The sequence below is a fragment of the Silene latifolia genome, chromosome 11, assembly GCF_048544455.1.
Source record: "Silene latifolia isolate original U9 population chromosome 11, ASM4854445v1, whole genome shotgun sequence".
NCBI lineage: Eukaryota > Viridiplantae > Streptophyta > Magnoliopsida > Caryophyllales > Caryophyllaceae > Silene > Silene latifolia.
The window spans coordinates 204,049,890-204,070,024 of NC_133536.1; the positions used below are offsets into that span (position 1 = coordinate 204,049,890).

At 34.8% G+C, this 20,135-nt stretch overlaps 2 protein-coding genes, 1 long non-coding RNA gene and 1 pseudogene across 4 annotated transcripts; 2 read left to right on the forward strand and 2 right to left on the reverse strand.

Moving 5' to 3' along the window:
• Positions 1 to 2,152: 2,152 nt before the first annotated feature.
• LOC141612389 (ER membrane protein complex subunit 8/9 homolog) lies at positions 2,153 to 14,191 on the reverse strand. Of its 2 annotated transcripts, XM_074431153.1 has the most exons (7): positions 14,148 to 14,191; positions 7,987 to 8,086; positions 6,891 to 7,146; positions 3,861 to 4,007; positions 3,672 to 3,731; positions 2,620 to 2,783; positions 2,153 to 2,525 (listed from the first exon to the last, which is right to left on the reverse strand). In XM_074431153.1, exons 3-7 carry the CDS (start codon positions 7,095 to 7,097, stop codon positions 2,495 to 2,497), a joined length of 609 nt encoding a protein of 202 aa, XP_074287254.1. In that variant the 5' UTR covers positions 7,098 to 7,146; positions 7,987 to 8,086; positions 14,148 to 14,191; the 3' UTR covers positions 2,153 to 2,494. The 2 variants fall into 2 exon arrangements, with proteins under 2 accessions (XP_074287254.1, XP_074287253.1); XM_074431152.1 differs by lacking the exon at positions 14,148 to 14,191 and having other exon boundaries at positions 7,987 to 8,462.
• Positions 9,154 to 10,900, forward strand: LOC141615357 (uncharacterized). The gene is made up of 6 exons (XM_074433746.1): positions 9,154 to 9,662; positions 9,778 to 9,944; positions 10,035 to 10,166; positions 10,287 to 10,418; positions 10,506 to 10,693; positions 10,786 to 10,900. Exons 1-5 carry the CDS (start codon positions 9,626 to 9,628, stop codon positions 10,686 to 10,688), a joined length of 651 nt encoding a protein of 216 aa, XP_074289847.1. The 5' UTR covers positions 9,154 to 9,625; the 3' UTR covers positions 10,689 to 10,693; positions 10,786 to 10,900.
• LOC141615358 (uncharacterized) lies at positions 11,584 to 13,705 on the reverse strand. The gene is made up of 2 exons (XR_012529818.1): positions 13,405 to 13,705; positions 11,584 to 12,008 (listed from the first exon to the last, which is right to left on the reverse strand). It is a non-coding gene; the product is annotated as an uncharacterized LOC141615358 (long non-coding RNA).
• Positions 14,192 to 16,441: 2,250 nt separating the features above from the next.
• The window catches only part of LOC141612390 (laccase-4-like), a 6,740-nt pseudogene continuing 3,046 nt past the window's right edge, over positions 16,442 to 20,135 (forward strand).

Here is a 20,135-nt window from a genome sequence, read left to right on the forward strand (position 1 = left end):
ACGGTCATTATTTGCTTTATATATGATTAATTATCTATTTTTTAGTGGATAAAACGGGAAAGAATAACCGTAAATTAAATTGGTTTTCACTATTTTTTCTCACAAATAGGATTATACATCCAACATTGTCTGTGACAGACAACCAAGATATAAATTAAACTACATGTATTCTTTCCGAAATTAATTTAAATTTCATGTTTTTAATGTGAAATGAATGAAGTCAATACTTTCTAATAAAGTTCTCATATTCTTTAATATAAAGTTTCTGATCTTTGACACAAAAAATTCAGTTCTTACAATCGCACAACATATACATCCTCAGTTTGTATAGTCCATAAATTGATTTTTTCTTAGGAGAGTAACATTGAAAAAACAATAAAAATTGATATTCTTTAACTTTGGTAGAATTTCATAAGCATTACTACTCTGCATTAGCACTAAAATAAATCAAAGAAGTTAATTACTCATCAATTATCTTCAAGAATTTCTTAATCCACGGTCATCGTGATACGTAATTGTTTATTGTGTCCAATGCAAATTAGTCTTACGCAATTGGTTATAAGTTAGTAATATAAAACGAGTTATTTATCATCAATAATTGACTATTTATTAAAAACGACTTTACAAAAACAACTTGAAAACCAATGTATAATTGTATATTTGTATGGTAACCTACTCTCTTGTCTAGATTATTGAGATTAGAATTATTTATCACACATTAGGGAGTTAGAAGTATATTAAAAAGAGACTTGCAACTACTATTAGGATGTAATTAACAAGTTGCTTAATTTCTTATTAGTGACACAAATTGACAAATAAGTCAATGCATCATGAGATGGGAGTGTTGGAACTCTTGAGGCATGGAAACGCATTGCTACTTGACAGAAGGTGCTGAACAAGTCCACTATATATCACATTTACGATCAATCCACTTACCTGCGACTACTAATCTTATAGAAGTACTTCGTATTTACGATTTGATTCCTTAATCTTTTACGTGGTTGCACGATTTGTTGTTTGATGTAGACGAATTGTAGCTTTGTACGGTTGTACCCTCTCCCATCCAATTTAAACGTAATATGAATCCATTATTCCCTTCATGGGTACGTACGAAGTATTACATTTGGATTGGATGGGAGGGACTCACCTGGCAAAACCAACCCGATCCAAAAAGGCTGACCCCAGACCCGAGCTGCAATTCTCGGCTTGACCCAAAACCCGAATTGACCCGACCCGAACATGACCCGAGCTTTGTTGACCCGAAACTGACCCGTCCCAAAATGACCAGTTCCGAAACCACCCGACCCGAAAACGACTCGACAAAACACAACTCTAATTGAATTAAAAAAACTTAAAATGACTAATTTAAAAACACACTTAATATTGTTAATGTTAAAAATAAAGAATCAATTATCAAAACTAAACTAAAAATAGGTAATAATACTAATCATACTTTTTTCCGTATTAATCGTTGACCCGAAACCGAAATAACCCGACCTGCTTTGACCCGAAAATGACCCGGCCAACATACCCGAAAAACACCGAAACCCGAAACGACCCAACTCGAAATAACCCGATAATATGAGGGGCCCGAACTGACCTGACCCGAATCGAATCGAACCGACTAGAACCCAACCCGTTGACCCATTTTTCCAGGTTTAGGAGGGTGTATATTTTTCGGATTCCAAGCTTTGAAAAAATCTGAATTGACCCTCGACTTGAATTTTTGTTGATCTATCTCATAGCGCTGACAATGGATTGTGCTAAATTGTAACTCGAACTACAATTATATATTTCGTCTGTCCCATTGAATAGTTTATATTTACTTTATTTTGTGAGGGGGAAATAAAGGAAATATAAACTATTGATTGGAACGGAGGGAGTAGTAACAAACGGTAAAAACCTTAATGAACACAACCCGAGATGACTCCAAAGTCCAAACCTATAGGACCCGACTGGCTATATCCAAAACGCTAGATATATTACACTTGCAACCAACCCAAACCCAAGATAATCCATCCTAATCCTATCCAACTCAAATTCTAGTGCATCATATACCTAAAATGATCCAACTCAAATTGACAAGACCCGGATGACCCTGTTTGCGAGGACTAACTTAACAATTGGAATGCTCATCTTCAGACTCGTATTGTTTCCGACGAGCAAATAACATGGGAGTAATCCGTTTCATAAATTCGGAAAGTCGGGATAGACATACGAGGGAAAACATTAAGAACACGAATACAATTTCTTCAAAAATCCGGATCAGGTCTTGGCTGGCAGAGTACAGAAAACTAGGAGTCTTCTCAAGTGGATTTATAGGCGCGATACAAGGGAAAATTTTGAAAGATTAAAGAATAAAAACTATTACGATCCTCCTTCAAATCAAACTGATCATCTACTCCATCACTCTTTCTTCATTCTACTATCGCCTATCAGTACGCAGAATCTATCAAATCAAGCTCCAAGTATAGGCCGAATAATTTCAACTATCTCACTTGAATAGTTCAGCATTAAGCCAGTCCCTGGGAGAAGGAAATGATGCATGAATTCATTATGAATCAAATGAATTAACTAGTTATAGTGTGATGGACTTGAAAGCAAAGTAGGACGACTTACTTGCTGATGTCATCGAGGTGATCGTCAAAGTCTACAATGTCTTCCCATTTCTTAGATGAAATATAATCCAATAGCATTACATTGGCTGATGGCTCCTTCAGTCCTAGCCGACCACCCTCCTCTACACCACCCACTTTCCATTTTGATCCATCTCTTCTATATAGCTGGTACATGATAAGCACACAGTAAAAAGAGTGATGATAAGAAGCTTTGTATTATATAGTGTGATCATTATTCCCTCAGTCAACAATTACAGTCAACTACGACACAAAAAGCAATCGACTGTGGCAATGGCGGATCTTGAAGCAAAAAGCAAGGGGAGCAAGGTCTGAACTCATGACTTGAAATTTTAGCAACTAAACTACTATTGAGCCAAAGGGGACCATGTCAGAACCTTATGCTAACATACTTACAGTATAAACTTAAAAAGCCATCCACGAGGCGACCCTCTCTCAACATAGTGAAAAAGGGGGCATCCAGCACGGTAGGAGCTCTCATTCTCAACTCCTACCATTGCCAGTTTGCCCCATCATTATTCGCACCACGTTAGAAACCAGTTCTAATAAAAATCTACCCACGTCACTGAAAACACCTCAAACAATTCTATAAACATCAACTCCAAATAACGATCATTTTGCTCAAACGCAACCGTTATTGCTGCCCTAAAATCATCCACCGCAATATGGTCTCTACAATTTGCATATAACTTTGCAATTTCTACTATGTTAAGCTTCATTAGTTTAGCCATTTGTCAAAATGCCATGTGTCATTGTTGGTGCAACTTGCAAGTCTGCTACTATCAACTTCTCAAGTCTCAGTCCTTTTTGTTGAAATACATAAATCAGCCAACAAATCCAATGATGACATATTCGTTCCGACAAATATGACTGGATAAGGTCATCCCATGAACTTGCAAGTTGCAATTTTCATGGTTAAGCCGATTCCAAAAAGTTCACAAGAACATACAGCTTCTACTCATCCAAAATATACACAGTGATATATATGTTGTAAGTAGCATTTGATAAACTAACATACAAAGAATGAGGAGCTACCTGCATTACGGGGCTGCGATCTTTCACTTTTGATAAAGCTTCCAGTTTTTTATTGTCCAACTAGAAGCCAAACAAATTCATAAACTGTAATCAACCGACTGTAATATAAGAGGTCTCTTACTAGCTCTAGAATGGAAAACAAATGTAACGAGGCAAAAAGACTTCACAAATTCTAACTATGTTACATACCAAGAGAATTCCGGACTGAGGGAAATACCGACAAAGATGATCTCCAATGTTCTTGGCAACATTACTGAGATCCTTATCATCAACCCTTTCATTTGCGTGGAAGTACCCCACCAAGCTCAAACCTTGATCACTGTAATATTCTTCTATCTAATTAAACAGAAGACAAATCAGTACAAATCATTCTTCTTCATTAATCACTGATCACAATAATGAAGGCAGTGAAAAAAGAAAAGCAAGTTTTTTTTTGTTTCTTTTTTGCAACAAAGAACCACTTCAAAAGAGAGGAAAGCTGGGACTCTACTGTCCAAACATCACACAATTCAAAGAGTGCCACATTCACATTTTACATCACAAACACAATGCCGGAAGCGGATGCAAGCAATAAAAGAGAGGGCCTGAAAATAAAACTAGCTCCCAAATCACTTGCAACTATCACTAAATCACTTGCAACTATCACTTGCAAGTTTGCAACACACATCCAAAATTGACAATAATCTGCATGATAGATTGATGAGCCAAAAGATGACGGAATGACAATGTACTTAAGGCGTCTACAATGTCAAAGCACCCAACAACAAAATCCTCTTGCTTGTTGCACTGTCATGTACAAGACAATTAGCAAGATTCTTGCTAATAGATTGCAAGGTCTTATGCCTGATCTTGTTAGGAAGAAGCAAGCAGCATTAGCTCGAGGTCAGAGCATTTTTGAGAATATCATGATGTCCTAAACTTTGGTTAAAGGTTATGGTCCAAGAGCTATCTCTCCTCGTTGTCTTATTAAGGTAGACATTCGTAAAGCGCTAGACTCCCTTCAATGGAAGTTCATTAGAAATATGCTCAATAATTTGTAACTTTCCTGAGAAATTTATTATGTGGGTTATGGGTTGTCTTACTAGCACTTGGTTCTCAATTTAAGTGAATGGGAATACTACTGGTTTTTTCTCCAGTCAGTGTGGTATTCGGCAGTGAGAGCCCTTATAACTTATATTTTTGGTTTTAGTATGGAAAAGCTGTCGCGTTACTTCAGGAAAATGCATCTTTTGAGTCGGGTTTTCTACCACCCTAATTGTTCAAGACTCAATTAAATCACCTCATTTTGCTGACGACCTTATGATCTTTGTCAGGGGTTATTTACCCTCTGTTTTAGCCGTCTCAAATGTTTTGGATCGATTTGCTAAGTGTTCTGGACTGCATCCTAACACAGACAAGACCAATGTTTACTTTGGAGGTGTCGATCCTGAGGTGAGGCAGGCTATATGTGCTGCTACTGGATTTTCTGAGGGGCAGTTTCCTTTTAGGTATTTGGTTGTCCCTTTGCATTCTGGGAGGACTACTGCTCATATAGTCATATGTTTCATCCCCTTTTGGATAAGATGAAATCTTCTCTTCATCATCGGTCTATTAATCTACTCTCTTATGCTAGGAGGATGCAAAAAATTAATTCCATTATTTTGGAATGGAGAATTTCTGGAGTGCTTCTCTTTTAATTCCAAAGGGGTACTTAAGAGGATGAATAAGATGCGTAGGGACTTCTTGAGAGATGGGCTAAGATTTTAACTCTTGCTACTGTTGTAACTAGGCATGGAGTTACTTTCTTTAGCAGCACAAAGGAAGTTGGCCACTGTCGATAATATATGTGAGAGGCATTGTGATGGTTAATAGGTGGTGTTTATGTGAGGAAGTTCAGAAAAGCCATACTCACCTCATTTTTCAGTGCCATTTTGCTGCTGTTGTCTGGCAGGGTGTTTTAAACTGGGTGGGTATAAAAGGTAGAAGCTTTAAACTCAAAGATGAGCTGTCGTGGTTATCTCAGCATCATAGCTGGCAACATTGGAAATATTTTTGGATCTGTAGCAACATTTGTGCTGCTGTGTACAGTATTTGTGAGGAACACAATTTCAGAGTTTTTAGAGCAGTTCAGAGGACACCTAATCAGGTGTTGAGGAAGATTCAGACCACTGTTAGTATCAGATTGGTTAGCAACGTTCAGGGGCATGTCATTCTTATAATCGAGGCTCTAAACAGGATTTAGTTTCTGCTCTTTAATTGGTTTTTGGCGTGTTTTTCTTTGTAAGATCTACCTTTCTTTGTTTCCCTTGATGGATGAATAAAGATGGGTATAACTTTCTTGCAAAAAAAAACCCTGCTTCAAGAGAGAGTAGGAAGCAGAGTCCACACAAATTTCCTTACGAGCTATAATTGCCATGGCACTTCACATAATGACCATAAATGTAACTAACACGGTTTCATTTTGAAATCATACTATTTTTCATCCGATGCTTTGAATTGTCAAGAGTCAAGACGGGTAAGATTGTTTACCAATCTAGACTCTTCAAAGTGAGGCGTTCGACAAAGTTAACATGGTTATACACGACCCTATGAGGCCGAGAGTCAGATTATTAAACCCTAATTTATGTGACAACACATGTATTTCCCTTTTCTAACTAACAGGCAGCTAGTTTCAATTAACAAAGTACTTCCACTATGTAAGAAAATCCCACAATGTTAACTATATGCAAGTTGCATCAGATTTGATCATCAAAATATCAATTATCTCGCTCATTCGCAGCACCTCAACAACATCTTTGCTAAGGTGGCATCAGAATCCTTACAAAAATCTCTTCTCTTCTGTTTCATCCTTGACCTAGACTAACAAATCTGAACCTCCAAATTCTCCCTCCCCACGTACCTAGAAGGAAATGGTAAGGATCTTGACTATTAATACATATGTATATGCACAGATGACATAACATACATATCTATCGTTTTTCGACTAATCAGGCGAATATTTTTAATTGATAAAGTGTTTCCATTATGTAGCACGTTTCCACGATGTTACCATATGCAAGTCGCACATGGTTTGATCATCAAATATCTCATTAATTGACAGCCTCTTCACAACAACAATGCTAAAGTAAGAAAATTGCATATCCACAATTGGCAAAAGGCATAAAACTATGAAATCAAAACAAAATGCTTAAGCAACCACAAAGTAACTATCAACGACAACGGAAGAAATGCGAAACATACTTGCATAAGGGCAACCTCAAGGGGAGGTAGAAGCCCAATGTTGGAATGGAAAAGAGGGACAGCCTCAGAGATCTCTACCACTCCCTTGCTCTGTTCATATCGTCCGAGCAACACGCCATTGACGGCATTTGTCTTATGCTTTAGGGCATGTAACACTAGCTTTATATAGGCATTTTGTCCAATCTCATACACCAATTCTCCAGTCATGGTTTCTTTCACAAGCAATCACAATCAAATTTGAATACTGCACTCTCACCTAAATCAAAGACAACGACTTTCGCATTAACCAACTTCAGTTTCGTACAATTTCCATTTGATTGCATACTTTGGTAGAATAACAATGAAATTATCAAATCAAACAGACTATTATCAAGAATGAAGTGACCACTCAATCAAAGAACACATGTTTTGAGTAAATTTAATGACTAAGCCCTAATTTGAATACTGCAACTCCGACCTAGATGAAAAACTAACTTTCGCATCAACCAACTTCAACTTCGAAGACTTCTCAATTATTTGCGTATTTTGGTAGCATAACAATGAATTCATCAATTCACACTCATCATTCAATCAAAAATCAAAGCTTTTGAGTAATTTAAATGACTAGAACCCTAATTTGAATACTGAAATTTTGACCTAAATCAAAGACAACTTTCGGGTCAACCACCTTCAATTTCAAATAATTCTCAATTGAATGCGTATTTTGGTAGAATGACAATGAATTCATTAAACCACACACATCACTATCGATAATTAGGTGATCATTCAATCAAATATCAAAGATAATGAGTAATTTTAATGACTAAAACCCTAATCTGAATACTGCAACTCTCACTTAAATTAAACACAGCAACTTTCGCATCAACCAACTTCAATTCCATAGAATTCTAAATTGATTTGATGATTAAGTGATCATTCACTCAAGGATCAAAGCTTTTAAGTAAGTTTAGTGACTAAAACCCTAAATTGATCAAATAATAGCAATTAAGTTAATCACATTCAACAAAATTAACAAAATCAAACTACAAACTCTAAACAACATCAAAAGAAAAATGTAATTCACAAATGAAAAACTGTAACATCAAATGTAGGATACCTCGACAATGACGACGTGAAGATTTCCAGATGCAAATACCAAGTATTGTAGTTTTAATTTTGATGATACTAATTCTAGTAAGATCTGAATACAATTTATTGTTGTATAGGGCGGTCTTATAGCATAAGACCAGCCCAATATCTAAGAAGCCCAAAAAATTGAGTTTCTGTAAAATTTACAAATTTTTAAAAAGCCAATATTCTGTAAAATTTTAAAAAATCCCTAATCTTCATCTCCCCTAAAAGAAAGCAACGACTACCCAGTTACTCTCTCTACTCATTCAACTGCTAATCTCCCAAATATCCAAATCGGCTTCTTCTCATACAGTAATCATCACTTTCATATAATTTTTTGTGGTTTTTTCATGTTTGCAATTTCATTGTCTCTCTATCTATCACAGCAATGGCGACAAAGGAGAAATTCATCAATCAAGGTTTGTTTTATATACATTTTTTCTTCTATTTTCAATATGCACAAGCTTTATTTGGTGCGATTTGTTTGTTATGCTTGATATTTACCCCCAATTACACTTCAATTTTAATTTTTTACAATAATTTCAGTTTATTCCCAATTATACTAGGACGGATTCTCATTTTGGAAACTAAAAATGACGGGCGCTACAGCTAATATCGATGAACAGAACTTTATGCCTGTTAATTTCATTAATCCTTGAACAATTGGGTTGCAGCTGCAACCCATAAATCCCTTTTAAATCTGCCAATGATACAAGAAGTACATAATTATATGGGTTGGTCGAACACATGACACTGTTTTTATACAACTCACTGATTATTTTTCGGATTAATGAGTTGCTGTTTTGTTTCTACTGCTGGTGTGAACTCATTTACTTTTTCGTCTCAATCATTTGTTTACCCTTTTTATTCTTTGTGACTTGTGAGGGGGTATTTTAATCAAAAGTAAACAAATGATTGAGGCAAAGTACATCAATTCTATAGTATACCTGACAATTTACCGTCTAATCTAGAAATCAAGTCGCGATCTAAAAATGTGAGTACATAATTTTACATGTCATTAGTTTTGATAAATTTTTATTTTTTGTTCAGTTAGGATGTTGAATATTATTGACGACTATAATTTTTATAATAAATGTGTTGTTTCGTTGTAATTGCACGAAAAATTATGATGTAAATGCGATTTTAAGACGAGTCATGTCAGATTTTGAAGAGGGACATGGAGGTGGTGTTCACAGAGCATGTCAAGAGGCTGGCCACAAAAGAGTCAGATCAAGAAAAGCAACATTCTGTTGTGAATGTTGTGTGTCTTTCTGAAGAGGATGTCATATCACAAACCCAGCGTATAATGGAAAATTCTGATTGGCAAGCCTTGATGGATGATTTGGTAGACCAAATGTTGAACAAATCTAATACTTGGTTATCCTTGTTTGAAAATGACGACAATGCTTTGAACAACGAGGTTGAACAAATGGGTACATCACAACCCCAACACAATGTCCTAGTCTCAAATGATGAAGAAATGACTCATCTTGGAGATGATGTTGGAGAATATTTATGCTCCATAGATCTCGGTCAACCTAACGTAGATGTAATTTTTGTTTCAAGATTTATGAAGGGAAATAGATTGGCATTTATGGGGTTGAAACAATTCGAGAAGGATGTGAATGATTACTGTTTTTTACCCGAACCAGCCGCATCAAAGTAAGTGAACTTACTCCCTTTTAATATATCTTTGTTTTATCTTTGTACTTGTGATAGAGTATGTTATCTGTCTACTATTTTTGACAAAATAACTGTTATTACAACGAGGTTTTAGTTTCCTTTTCCGACAAACATGAGCTTCTAAGAGTGGATATTCTAACATTGGAATCGTTCCAAATGATTGACATCAACGTAATTGAGTGTTGGGCGTTGTACCTGAATGAGTTCGCAATGAAGTCCAGCCAACAACCTATGGCATTTTGTTTTGGGTTATCTCACTCGGTTAGCACTTTCATTGTGTACTCATTATCTCGCAAATGAAACTTTTTATTCTTATTCGACAAAACAGTGATGACTTTTATATCAAAACAGTTGCGTTTGAAAGAACTACTCGAAGTACAGCCATCCCAAGGAGGCACACAAATTATTCACTTTTTACATACGGCATGGCAACAATGGCTAGATTGCAACCACATCTTGTGGGATTATTCCAAAGTGGACATGGTATGTTGCGTATTGGTGATTACTGAAATTATCGTATGTCTTTTGATGTCACTGATCTTTTAATACAGTGGATTTAATTAAGAAACTACATAATTTGCTTCGATTTATATGATGTCACAGTTCTTTGTTCCATACTACCATGGTGAGCATTTCAGCCTTGTTGTGGTAAATATACTTGCAAAGAGTATTCAGTTCTTGGACAATATTCATTACGCTCACCCACAAAGCTGCTATGACATTGCTGAAACAGTGGTATGTTTTACTATCTGATTAACTATACATCTTTAGTCTCTGAGTTTTTTAAACATATTAAGTGTTGGCTTATTGTATCTTTTGAAGCGTGGTGAATTTAGTACTTTTCTCGAGGCAGTCAACCATCCGAAAGCGAGTGAAGTTGTTGAATATGCTTTAGAGATAGTTGACTTTCAGTGGACAGTTAATGAGAACAATGACATGACTGTGGAGTTTACCTTATGTATTTTATGGAGCAATTTGATGGAAGCCGCAACCTTACTCCACTAAAAGAGGTATCTTTTCAATTTTCTTTTCAGATAACATAGGTTTCAAGTGTCAATTGCTACACTTGTTGCAATAATCATTGTAAATTTTGATTTTGTAGTCCCTGAGAAGACGTCTATATCGGGCGTCGGTTTGTGCACGACTTGCAACATGTGACTTGAACAATGTTAGAGGACAACTCCTAGAGAAAGTGGTTCAATTCACTAATGGGAAGCGAATACGAGGACGACGTAGAGAACCAAAAGAAAAGTAAGCGACAAAACTTGGTAGCTGCACCGAAAAAGTCACGAAGGGGGGCGAAGATATGATGTCGATCAAGCGTGTTTGTCTGTTTAAACTATTTTCCCATGTCTATCTTGTTTACTATGTTTTATGTTATTCGTGTTTTTTCCCTTTTGTCGTGAACACTAGTGATTAATGTTTTCATCGGACAATATGTAATAGTTTCACAATTTATAAAAGTACTTTTTCTAAGTTAAAAGTTGTGTTTTTAACATAAATAATCTTGCATTGTCTAATGGTGATGTCACATTTAACAACTTCTTGTTGTATATTGACAACATTACGTTTCAACAAGAAGATAGAAGTATAAAATATACCAGTTTTAAACTTGCAAAGGTCATGAAACATAATCTGAAGAAGATAAAACAACGTATAAGGATACAATTTCTAACTTAATAGGTCATGTATACATAATTAAACAACCTGTATTCAAATTAAATGTACCAGTATTTAACAAAGAATATTTTACATATGGACATTAACGGACTAAAATTACAAAGAAAAAACATTCATAAAGCCGTGCTTAAGGAGCTTCAAATGATTATCAGAAGCCAATAAACCTAATTAAACTTCATAAAACAATAAAAATAATTACGTTGACAAATAAAAGAATAAGTTTTCAAGTTAAAAGGTATGATTCTTTGCATAAACTAAGATGTAGTAAACATTGCATCTACCCAGTCTGTCTACTTTACATTTGCAAATGGTAACCCTTCAAATTTTAAAAGAAGCAAAAGTAAACAAGTACATGTCATAAGAAATCATACTTCGTCCCAAATAAAAAAAAAATTAAAAAAAAAAATTAAAACTCATATTCAAATGAGCTGTTGATTTGGAGTAAAGTTTCAGAACTCCAATTGTGGTGATGTTGAACTAGAACTTCGTTTTCTCCGATTAAAGTGACCTTTTATCCTCTTGCTTCTTCCCTTTGTGGTAGATCGTGTAGGATCCAGCACTTTTGGCACCCTTTCTTCATCGGTTCCTGGCTGAAGTGTTTGACTTGCTTCACCGGTCTCCACTATGTTCTCAACTTTAATTGTTCTGTATTCACCATATAATTAAGAGTATCATAACATGTCAATTGAATAAGACATTAGAACTTAAAAATGTCAGTTTTACACAAAATTTAAAACAAATTCTAAGCTATGTTTGGAATCAATTACTAAATGCAGAAAATAACTAAAACATTAAGTTTCGAAAGTAAAAGTTTAAGTTTTTACACTAAAATTCTATCTCTAACTTTTACATTGCATTGCCACATAACGTTGAGTTTTATACCTAAAATGTTCAATTATCACATAAAACTAGAAAATACAAAATTATCGTACATTAACATGTTTTCAACATAAACCGCTTGGTTTCTAGCTACCAGAACTTACAACTAAGCATAAAAAAATGTGCTTGTTCTCAACTTTAATTATTCTATATTCACCATATAATTAAGAGTATTATAACATGTCAATTGGCTAAGACATTAGAACTTAAAAAGATCAGTTTCGAAAGTAAAAGTTTAAGTTTTTACAGTAAAATTGTTTCTCTTACTATTACATTGACTTACAATATAACATTGAGTTTTGTACCTAAAATGTTCATTTATCACATAAAACAAGAAAATGCAAAATTATCGTACATCACCATGTTTTCAACATAAACCGCAAGGTTTCTAGCTGCAACAACTTAGAACTAAACATAAAAAATGACTATGTTTTCAACTTTAATTGTTCTGTATTCACCATATAATTAAGAGTAACCTAACATGTCAATTGGATAAGACATTAAAACTTAATAAGTTCAGTTTTGCACATAAAATAAAGAACAAATTCTTAGCTGTGTTAGGACGAATCAATTACTAACTGCAGAAGATACCTAAAACATTAAGTTTCGAAAGTAAAAGTTCAAGTTTTTACACTAAAATTGTTTCTATAACTGTTACATTGATTTACCACATAACGTCGAGTTTTGTACCTAAAATGTTCCTTTATCACAACAAACTAGTAAATACAAAATTCATCTGCATTCACCATATAATCAAAATATGAGGATGTTCTCAACTATAATTGATCAGCATTCACCATATAATTAAAGAGTATCATAACATGTACATTCTCATAGACATTAAATCGTAAAAAGCTCAGTTATGTACATAAAAGTTCAAGTTCTCAACTTTAATTACATTAGTAAGTTTTCAACCTACAAATTGGAAGGTTTTCAACATAAACAACTAAGTTTTCAACATAAACAACTAAGTTTCAATATCTCAAGGTAAAAATTAAAAAATAACAAGTTCTCAACTTTAATTGTTCTGTATTCAACCTACAAATTGGAAAGTTAGGTTAAATGTTGAGTTTCCACAATAAACAAGGCTGTTTTCATTCAATATTATCAATCAATAACTAATAAAACAACAACGATAAAAATAAAATGATTGTAAACTTACTTGTTGTTTGAGAGCCGCCTGCATCAACTTCAATTTCGCTTTCAACATCTTTCATGGCCATTGATTACTCCAAAACAAAAAATTGTTGTTCCACAATCGCACAAATCTTCTCCTCCATCCCGATAGTTTATATACACATATGTATATTCTTCCGTTAAGAGATTCATGATCTATAAATTTGCTGTTTGAATTATTCATTTGTTGACTTTTTTTTTTTTTTTTTTGAAGAAAACAGTTTCTTCATCGTCTCCCACGATTGTTGCTCAAAAAGTGGGGCTGATAACTGTTCTCAACTTTACTCATAGTATGCTCCGCCAGATTTCTTTATTTTTTTTTTTTTTTTCTTTTTTTTTTTTTTTAAGAAAATAAGCTAGATTTCCTAAAAACCTATCTATTGGACTCATACCTCCTATTTGGGCCCGTCCTATGCTATAGGACGGTCCTATAGGAGAGTAGCTGTTAAAAAACACAAATTGTTGTGTAAGACCACTCTATCCATAAGACTAGCCCAATACCTAGAACCCAAATAAATTAGTTAATAAACTTGTAAAAAATTATTTTAGTTTGATAACCTAAAATTTTATATTGATAAATTGTATTTTTAGATTGGTTAGTTTTCATCATAAAATGTCAAGTCGCTAAAATAAAATTAAAATATAACTAAATTTAATTGTTTTCTTTGGGCTTTTCTCCTTTTGGGCCAGTCTTATGATATAAGACGGTCCTATAGGAGAGTTGCTGATAATTCAATTGAATGTTGGTAAAACAATGAACACTGTTCATGATTAGAGATTGGAGATTTTCAGTTATCTGGTTTGGGCTGGACCAAATGATTGGTTTGGGCTGACTTGAACCGGGTAATACATGTGGATTACGGTCTACGATACCTCCGTCTTCACTTTTCAGTTTTTACTCTTAAATTTTGTTCTCTTCGGCGGAAAGAACTCAACAGTTTAGAGTTGAGTGAAACTAAATTGAGTTGAACTAAATTGTATGAAACTGAGTTGAAATTTAGCTTCAATAAAACGGGGGCCTACTTTGATATATAGACTTTTTTTAACCTAAAGACAAACAATACTTGTTCGAAAGTCATTGGTGAAAAGTTATCCTGCACTGGATTATAACTGAAATTTCAGTTGGAGTAAAGAACAATGCATGAGCCCGGTGATTGATTAAGACGAGTATGTATCCGTGTTAATGAGCTAGTGTGTCCAAGGTGATTCGTTGAATCTGCCCCGGCCACTAATTAATTTAATAAAGAAAAGAGTTGTTATTGCGTTGTCGTCTGCTAACAAATTATTTCTGACATAAGAAAAGGCCACTAATTAATTCAATTAAGTTTCGCCAACATCAAAAGAGGTTACGGAACAATAGAAACATAGGCTATTACTTCCCTCGACTCCTCGAGGAAGGCCTATAGGCTATACCCTCACGTTAGCTTAACAGGAGACAAAACACTAGAATTAGGGCTCTGAATTAGAATACATGTGTGATCAATTGAACCTTTTCTTATTGAATCTTCCATTATTAATATCGTCGTCAAAGTGGAATTAAGGCATGTCGAAAGATGTTGTTCAACAGAAACTAAGTAAAAGCTAGTTGAAGGTGTCTTCAGCTTATGGAACATTATAGTCAATGTCAACGGGGATTCAATGTATTTTCTGGAGTGTTTAAGTGTTACGCTTCGATCTCTTTCATGGTCGATCAATTCAACTAATGTTCTAACCTAATAGTCCACAAACAAGTTACACGCACCATTAATTATTGCATAGTAGATTAAAAACGATCACCTTACATAAGTGTAAAATGTACAACCTCGTTTTTGAACTTAAAACGAGATAATATCCATAAGTTTATATGTTCAGATCCTATAAATGAAGTTAAAAAAATTTCAGCTCCTATATAAGTTCAGTTTAAATTTACCAAAACAAAGCTTTTATAAGTCTAATTCAAAAAAGTTAAGCCCAAATGAGTAGAGGGCCTAACTAAACATCATCGACATCTCTTGTTCGTCCATGTCTAACCCAGTTAGGGATGACAATTATGGTCCAAATCGAACCGAACCCGAATCGAACTGAAAGAAAAAATTCGATCCAAATCCACCCTTTAAACACCCATCTCCGATCCACTATTTAAAAACTCATATCCATATCCACTATTGGAAAACCCGAACCAAATCCAAACCCGATACAATCGGATATTTTTAAAAATTTAGGCTTTATTAAACTTGAAATTTCAATTTTCTAATATAAGATTAATTTTTTACTTAGTCAAATCAAGTTTCGGATTGGGTTTTAATTATATGGTGGAGCGGGTATGGATTTGGAGCGGGTATGAGTGAAAAAAGTATAATGAATCGGGTATGAATTTTAAAATTTTAGATATGCATTGGGTATGGATATGGATTTGTGATCCAATAAGTAAGTGGACAGGACTTGGATATTGAAAAACCCGATCCAATCCGACCCATTGCCATCCCTAAACCCAGTGGTGGAGTTAGAGGGCTAGCAGGGGTGCTCGCCCACTCCGGCGGTCAAAAATTTCAATGTTTTTAGTGAAAATTTTCCAACTTTTTTCTAGTTTTCCTTAAACCATTACCCGTTCGCCCTCAATTAGGCTCAATTCCTGGCTCCACTACTAGACTCTTACCAATGCTAATGAGTAATTAACCCCGTAAATAGGTAATTTACTACGAGCGATCTAGTACAAATGTATGTGTTAGATTATTTGTGTAGTAGTAATAACTTTATGTAACATTGAAGAAACCTAGGTGATTAAAATTATGTAAGAATCACACAAGTATAAACCACAGTCCACATATGTATGATGGCTTCTTCATATTACCTAACTACTAAAATGACATCGCATCTCTAATGACTACGAGCTTATATCATGTTCGCGTTGGTCCGTCATTTAATCAAGTCTCAATAATTGAGGAAAAATGCTTATAATTAACTAATCACTTAATTTAGTATAATCATAAGAGATACTTTACATAAGAGATTCCAAAAATAGTGTTTCATTCAAAGGAGTAATTTAGAAAAAAAAAATGGAACATTGGATTGTTGTCATGGTTGTATTACTCTTGCGGCCGGTTCTAGCCGAGGCTGCCACGGTGAGACATTACCAATTCAAGGTATCTAACGTTCTTTTATGCATGCAGATGTCAACTAGCTTAGTTGGTAAAGTCATGAGCGATATTATTCATGACCTGGATTCAAAATCCATCAGCATAAAAAAAACGAACATTCTTCTATGCATGATTATATAATTACGTAGATTGACCGCTATGTTTTTGTGCATAAATACTTAAATAGGATCGTCACATGTTTTATACGGAGTAGTATATTTATTTTTAGATTTTGAAATTATCTAATCTCTTATATAAGCAATTGTATAATAATTTATTTCTCAACAACGCAATTTTAAATGATTTTACGGTTTTTCTGATACATGTAGGTGTTGATGGCCAACTACACAAAGCTTTGTTCAACCAAGCCCATTGTGACAGTCAATGGCAAATTTCCAGGCCCAACTTTACGTGCAAGGGAGGGTGATAATGTTCTTGTAAAGGTTATTAACAACGTCCAATACAATGTCACTATACATTGGTAAGCTCAATTTATACTCGTCTTCTACTCCCTCCGTTCTACGTCAATAGTTATCACAGACGATTTCAAATAAAGATAACTAATTATTAGCACAATTGCACAAATGAGTAAATTGTTTGTGTTACGCGCAGGCATGGGGTTCGACAACTTCGAACAGGATGGTCCGACGGTCCAGCGTATATAACACAATGTCCTATACAACCAGGACAAAGCTACCTATACAACTTCACAATTACAGGTCAAAGAGGCACTCTTTTCTGGCATGCACATATTTCTTGGCTTAGGGCCACTGTCCATGGTGCTATAGTCCTCCTCCCCAAGAAGGGCACAACTTATCCTTTCCCTAAACCCGACAAGGAAAAAATCATTATTTTCGGTGAGCATTTTATATAAATTCACAAATTTATGTCTAAGACGGTATCTCAACTAAATAGTGTAACACCCTTTTTCTTGAAGATTTTGCTTAATTAGCGTTATTAAGCAAACTAATTAGGTAATTAGTGTTGAGTTGAAACTATTTACGTTTATGGTGTCCACGTCATCACTTATTTTTTTTTGCAGATTTTTCAACAAAGCCGCTAATCTTCTTAGCGGCTTTCCTTCTTTTTTTTACTAGTCATTGAATTTCCACAATCCAGTGTACTGGACTCAAGAAATTGCGAAGATAACAGGCAAAGCCGCTGAAGTTTTTAGCGGCTTTGTCAACTTTTTTTTAAAAAAAAATGTGACACCTTAAACCGCTAAGAAGTATAGCGGCTTTGTGTAATTAGCAAAAAAAAAAAAAAGCAAACCCCTAAGCCGCTGAGGTTCTTAGCGGCTATGTATGTGAATTTGGGAAAAAAAAAACTTGCACAATCCAGTAGCTACTGGACTCAGGAAATGCAAAAAATACAGCCTAAGCCGCTGAAGTTCTTAGCGGCTATGTGTAATTTGTATAAAAAAAAAAAAACAAACCACCTAAGCCGCTGTAGTTCTTAGCGGCTTAAGTTGCGGATTTGAAAAAAAAAACCATCTTGCCTAGTCTTTCACACCATCACACTCCTTCACACCTGCATACATACATGTTTACCTGCACAAACATTCACTCCTTCACACCATCACACATACATTCACACCATCACACAATGCCCAAACATACACTCCAAACATGGGATTGAAATCCGGAAATTGGGGATCATTTCATTGATAACCAACTAAAGTTCATACAAAATAAACCAACTAAGGTTCATACAAGCTAAACCAACTAATGTTCATACAAACTTAACCAACTAAAATTCATAGAAACTAAACCAACTAAACTACTTGGCACATTAGCCTAATCTTGAGCGAGTCTTCTTTGGTCTTGAACTTGAACCGGTAGGTGTCTCCTCCTCACGGATAGGGGTAAGCCTATGCTCCAAGTGACGTAAATGATATCTAGGAGGAGGTTGGCGTTGAGGGCTTGGATGATCGGTTTCAATGGGTGGGACTAGATTCCCGTGTCCCGTGCGTTGCAAGCATTCGAGTGACATTGTCTGCATCTCTCGCAACATGCCTAAATGTGAGTCCAGTCTTGATTCGGTAATTTTATAAACTTGGTTTCTAAGAACGTTGTAGGATGTGACAACTTGTCGCAAAATCTCTTTGCTTGCAAATTCTTGCCCAACAATAAATTCCTCTCCACTCTTAAATGGCGCCACACTTGACTTATACCAACTACTTACATAATCAACATCTAAACCATGAACCTTGATGAATTGGGTGTTAGTACATGGTTGAGAAACAAGGTCTATCATATCATCATCATCACTCAACAACAACATTGCATCCTCCTCTTCAATCACATTTTCAATTTCATCTCCAAAAATATTACCATCAATGGGCGCTTCATCAACATTATTAGATGACAAAGACAAAAACCAATTTGGATCCTCAACTTGACTAAGCATATTTGTGAATGACAAATTAGAGGGTTGTGTAGTAGTTTGTGTTATTTCAAGAGGCATCAACTCAATAAACAAATCCATCGATGCCGCTTTCGATTGACACACACTTGCCCACATAGCTTTCAAACTACGATCATTACTCAAGGATACTACTTTATAACCTCTTACACTTGGGAATTTCATTTTGATATTAATCTCATATTTTGTTTTATCCACCTCTAAAGACTCATATATTTCACTCTTGAGCTCATTAAGACTAATAGTACTATTAACAATAACAAAGCTTTCACAACCACCCTTATAGCTAATATCTTCACCATTTACCTCTACTTCACCATTCCACCAACAAGTCAATGGATAATTATTTATCTCCATTGTAAATAATCAAACTAAATACAAACTATATCAACCAAGCTACTAATTTGAACTATCAAAGTAACAAACTAAGCTAAAAACAATTACAAAACTAAGCACAAAATAATTACTAAATTGGGGGAAGAATTACTTAAGTATGCACGAAATTAGTAAATTAGGGTTGAATTATTACCTTTAGATGAATATAGGATGAATTAGGTTGATGGAGATGAATTGATTGAAAGAAATTTGGTGGATTTTGGGTGAGAAATTGGGTTTTTCGCACATTAGGGTTCCGGGTTTGAAGAGCAATTGGGGATTATTTTTGTTCAATGGAATGAATGAAGATTCCCGTGTTTTTTTTTTTATATAAGCATCAAAGCCGCTATACTTCTTAGCGGTTTACGGTGTCAAAATTTTTTTTTTAAAAAAAGTTGACAAAGCCGCTAAAGACTTCAGCGGCTTTGCCTGTTATCCTCGCAATTTCTTGAGTCCAGTACACTGGATTGTGGAAATTCAATGACTAGTAAAAAAAGAAGGAAAGCCGCTAAGAAGATTAGCGGCTTTGTTGAAAAATCTGCAAAAAAAAATAAGTGATGACGTGGACACCATAAACGTAAATAGTTTCAACTCAACACTAATTACCTAATTAGTTTGCTTAATAACGCTAATTAAGCAAAATCTTCCTTTTTCTTAGCTAGTCATCTGACAACAATATTTTAATTAAATTACGATAGTTTTTATAAAGATCAAATCCTTAACCATTTGGAACACTTAGACGAATATTTTCATAGTCGAGAAAATTTATATACACGTAATAAGGTAAGGAGTCGGATATTCA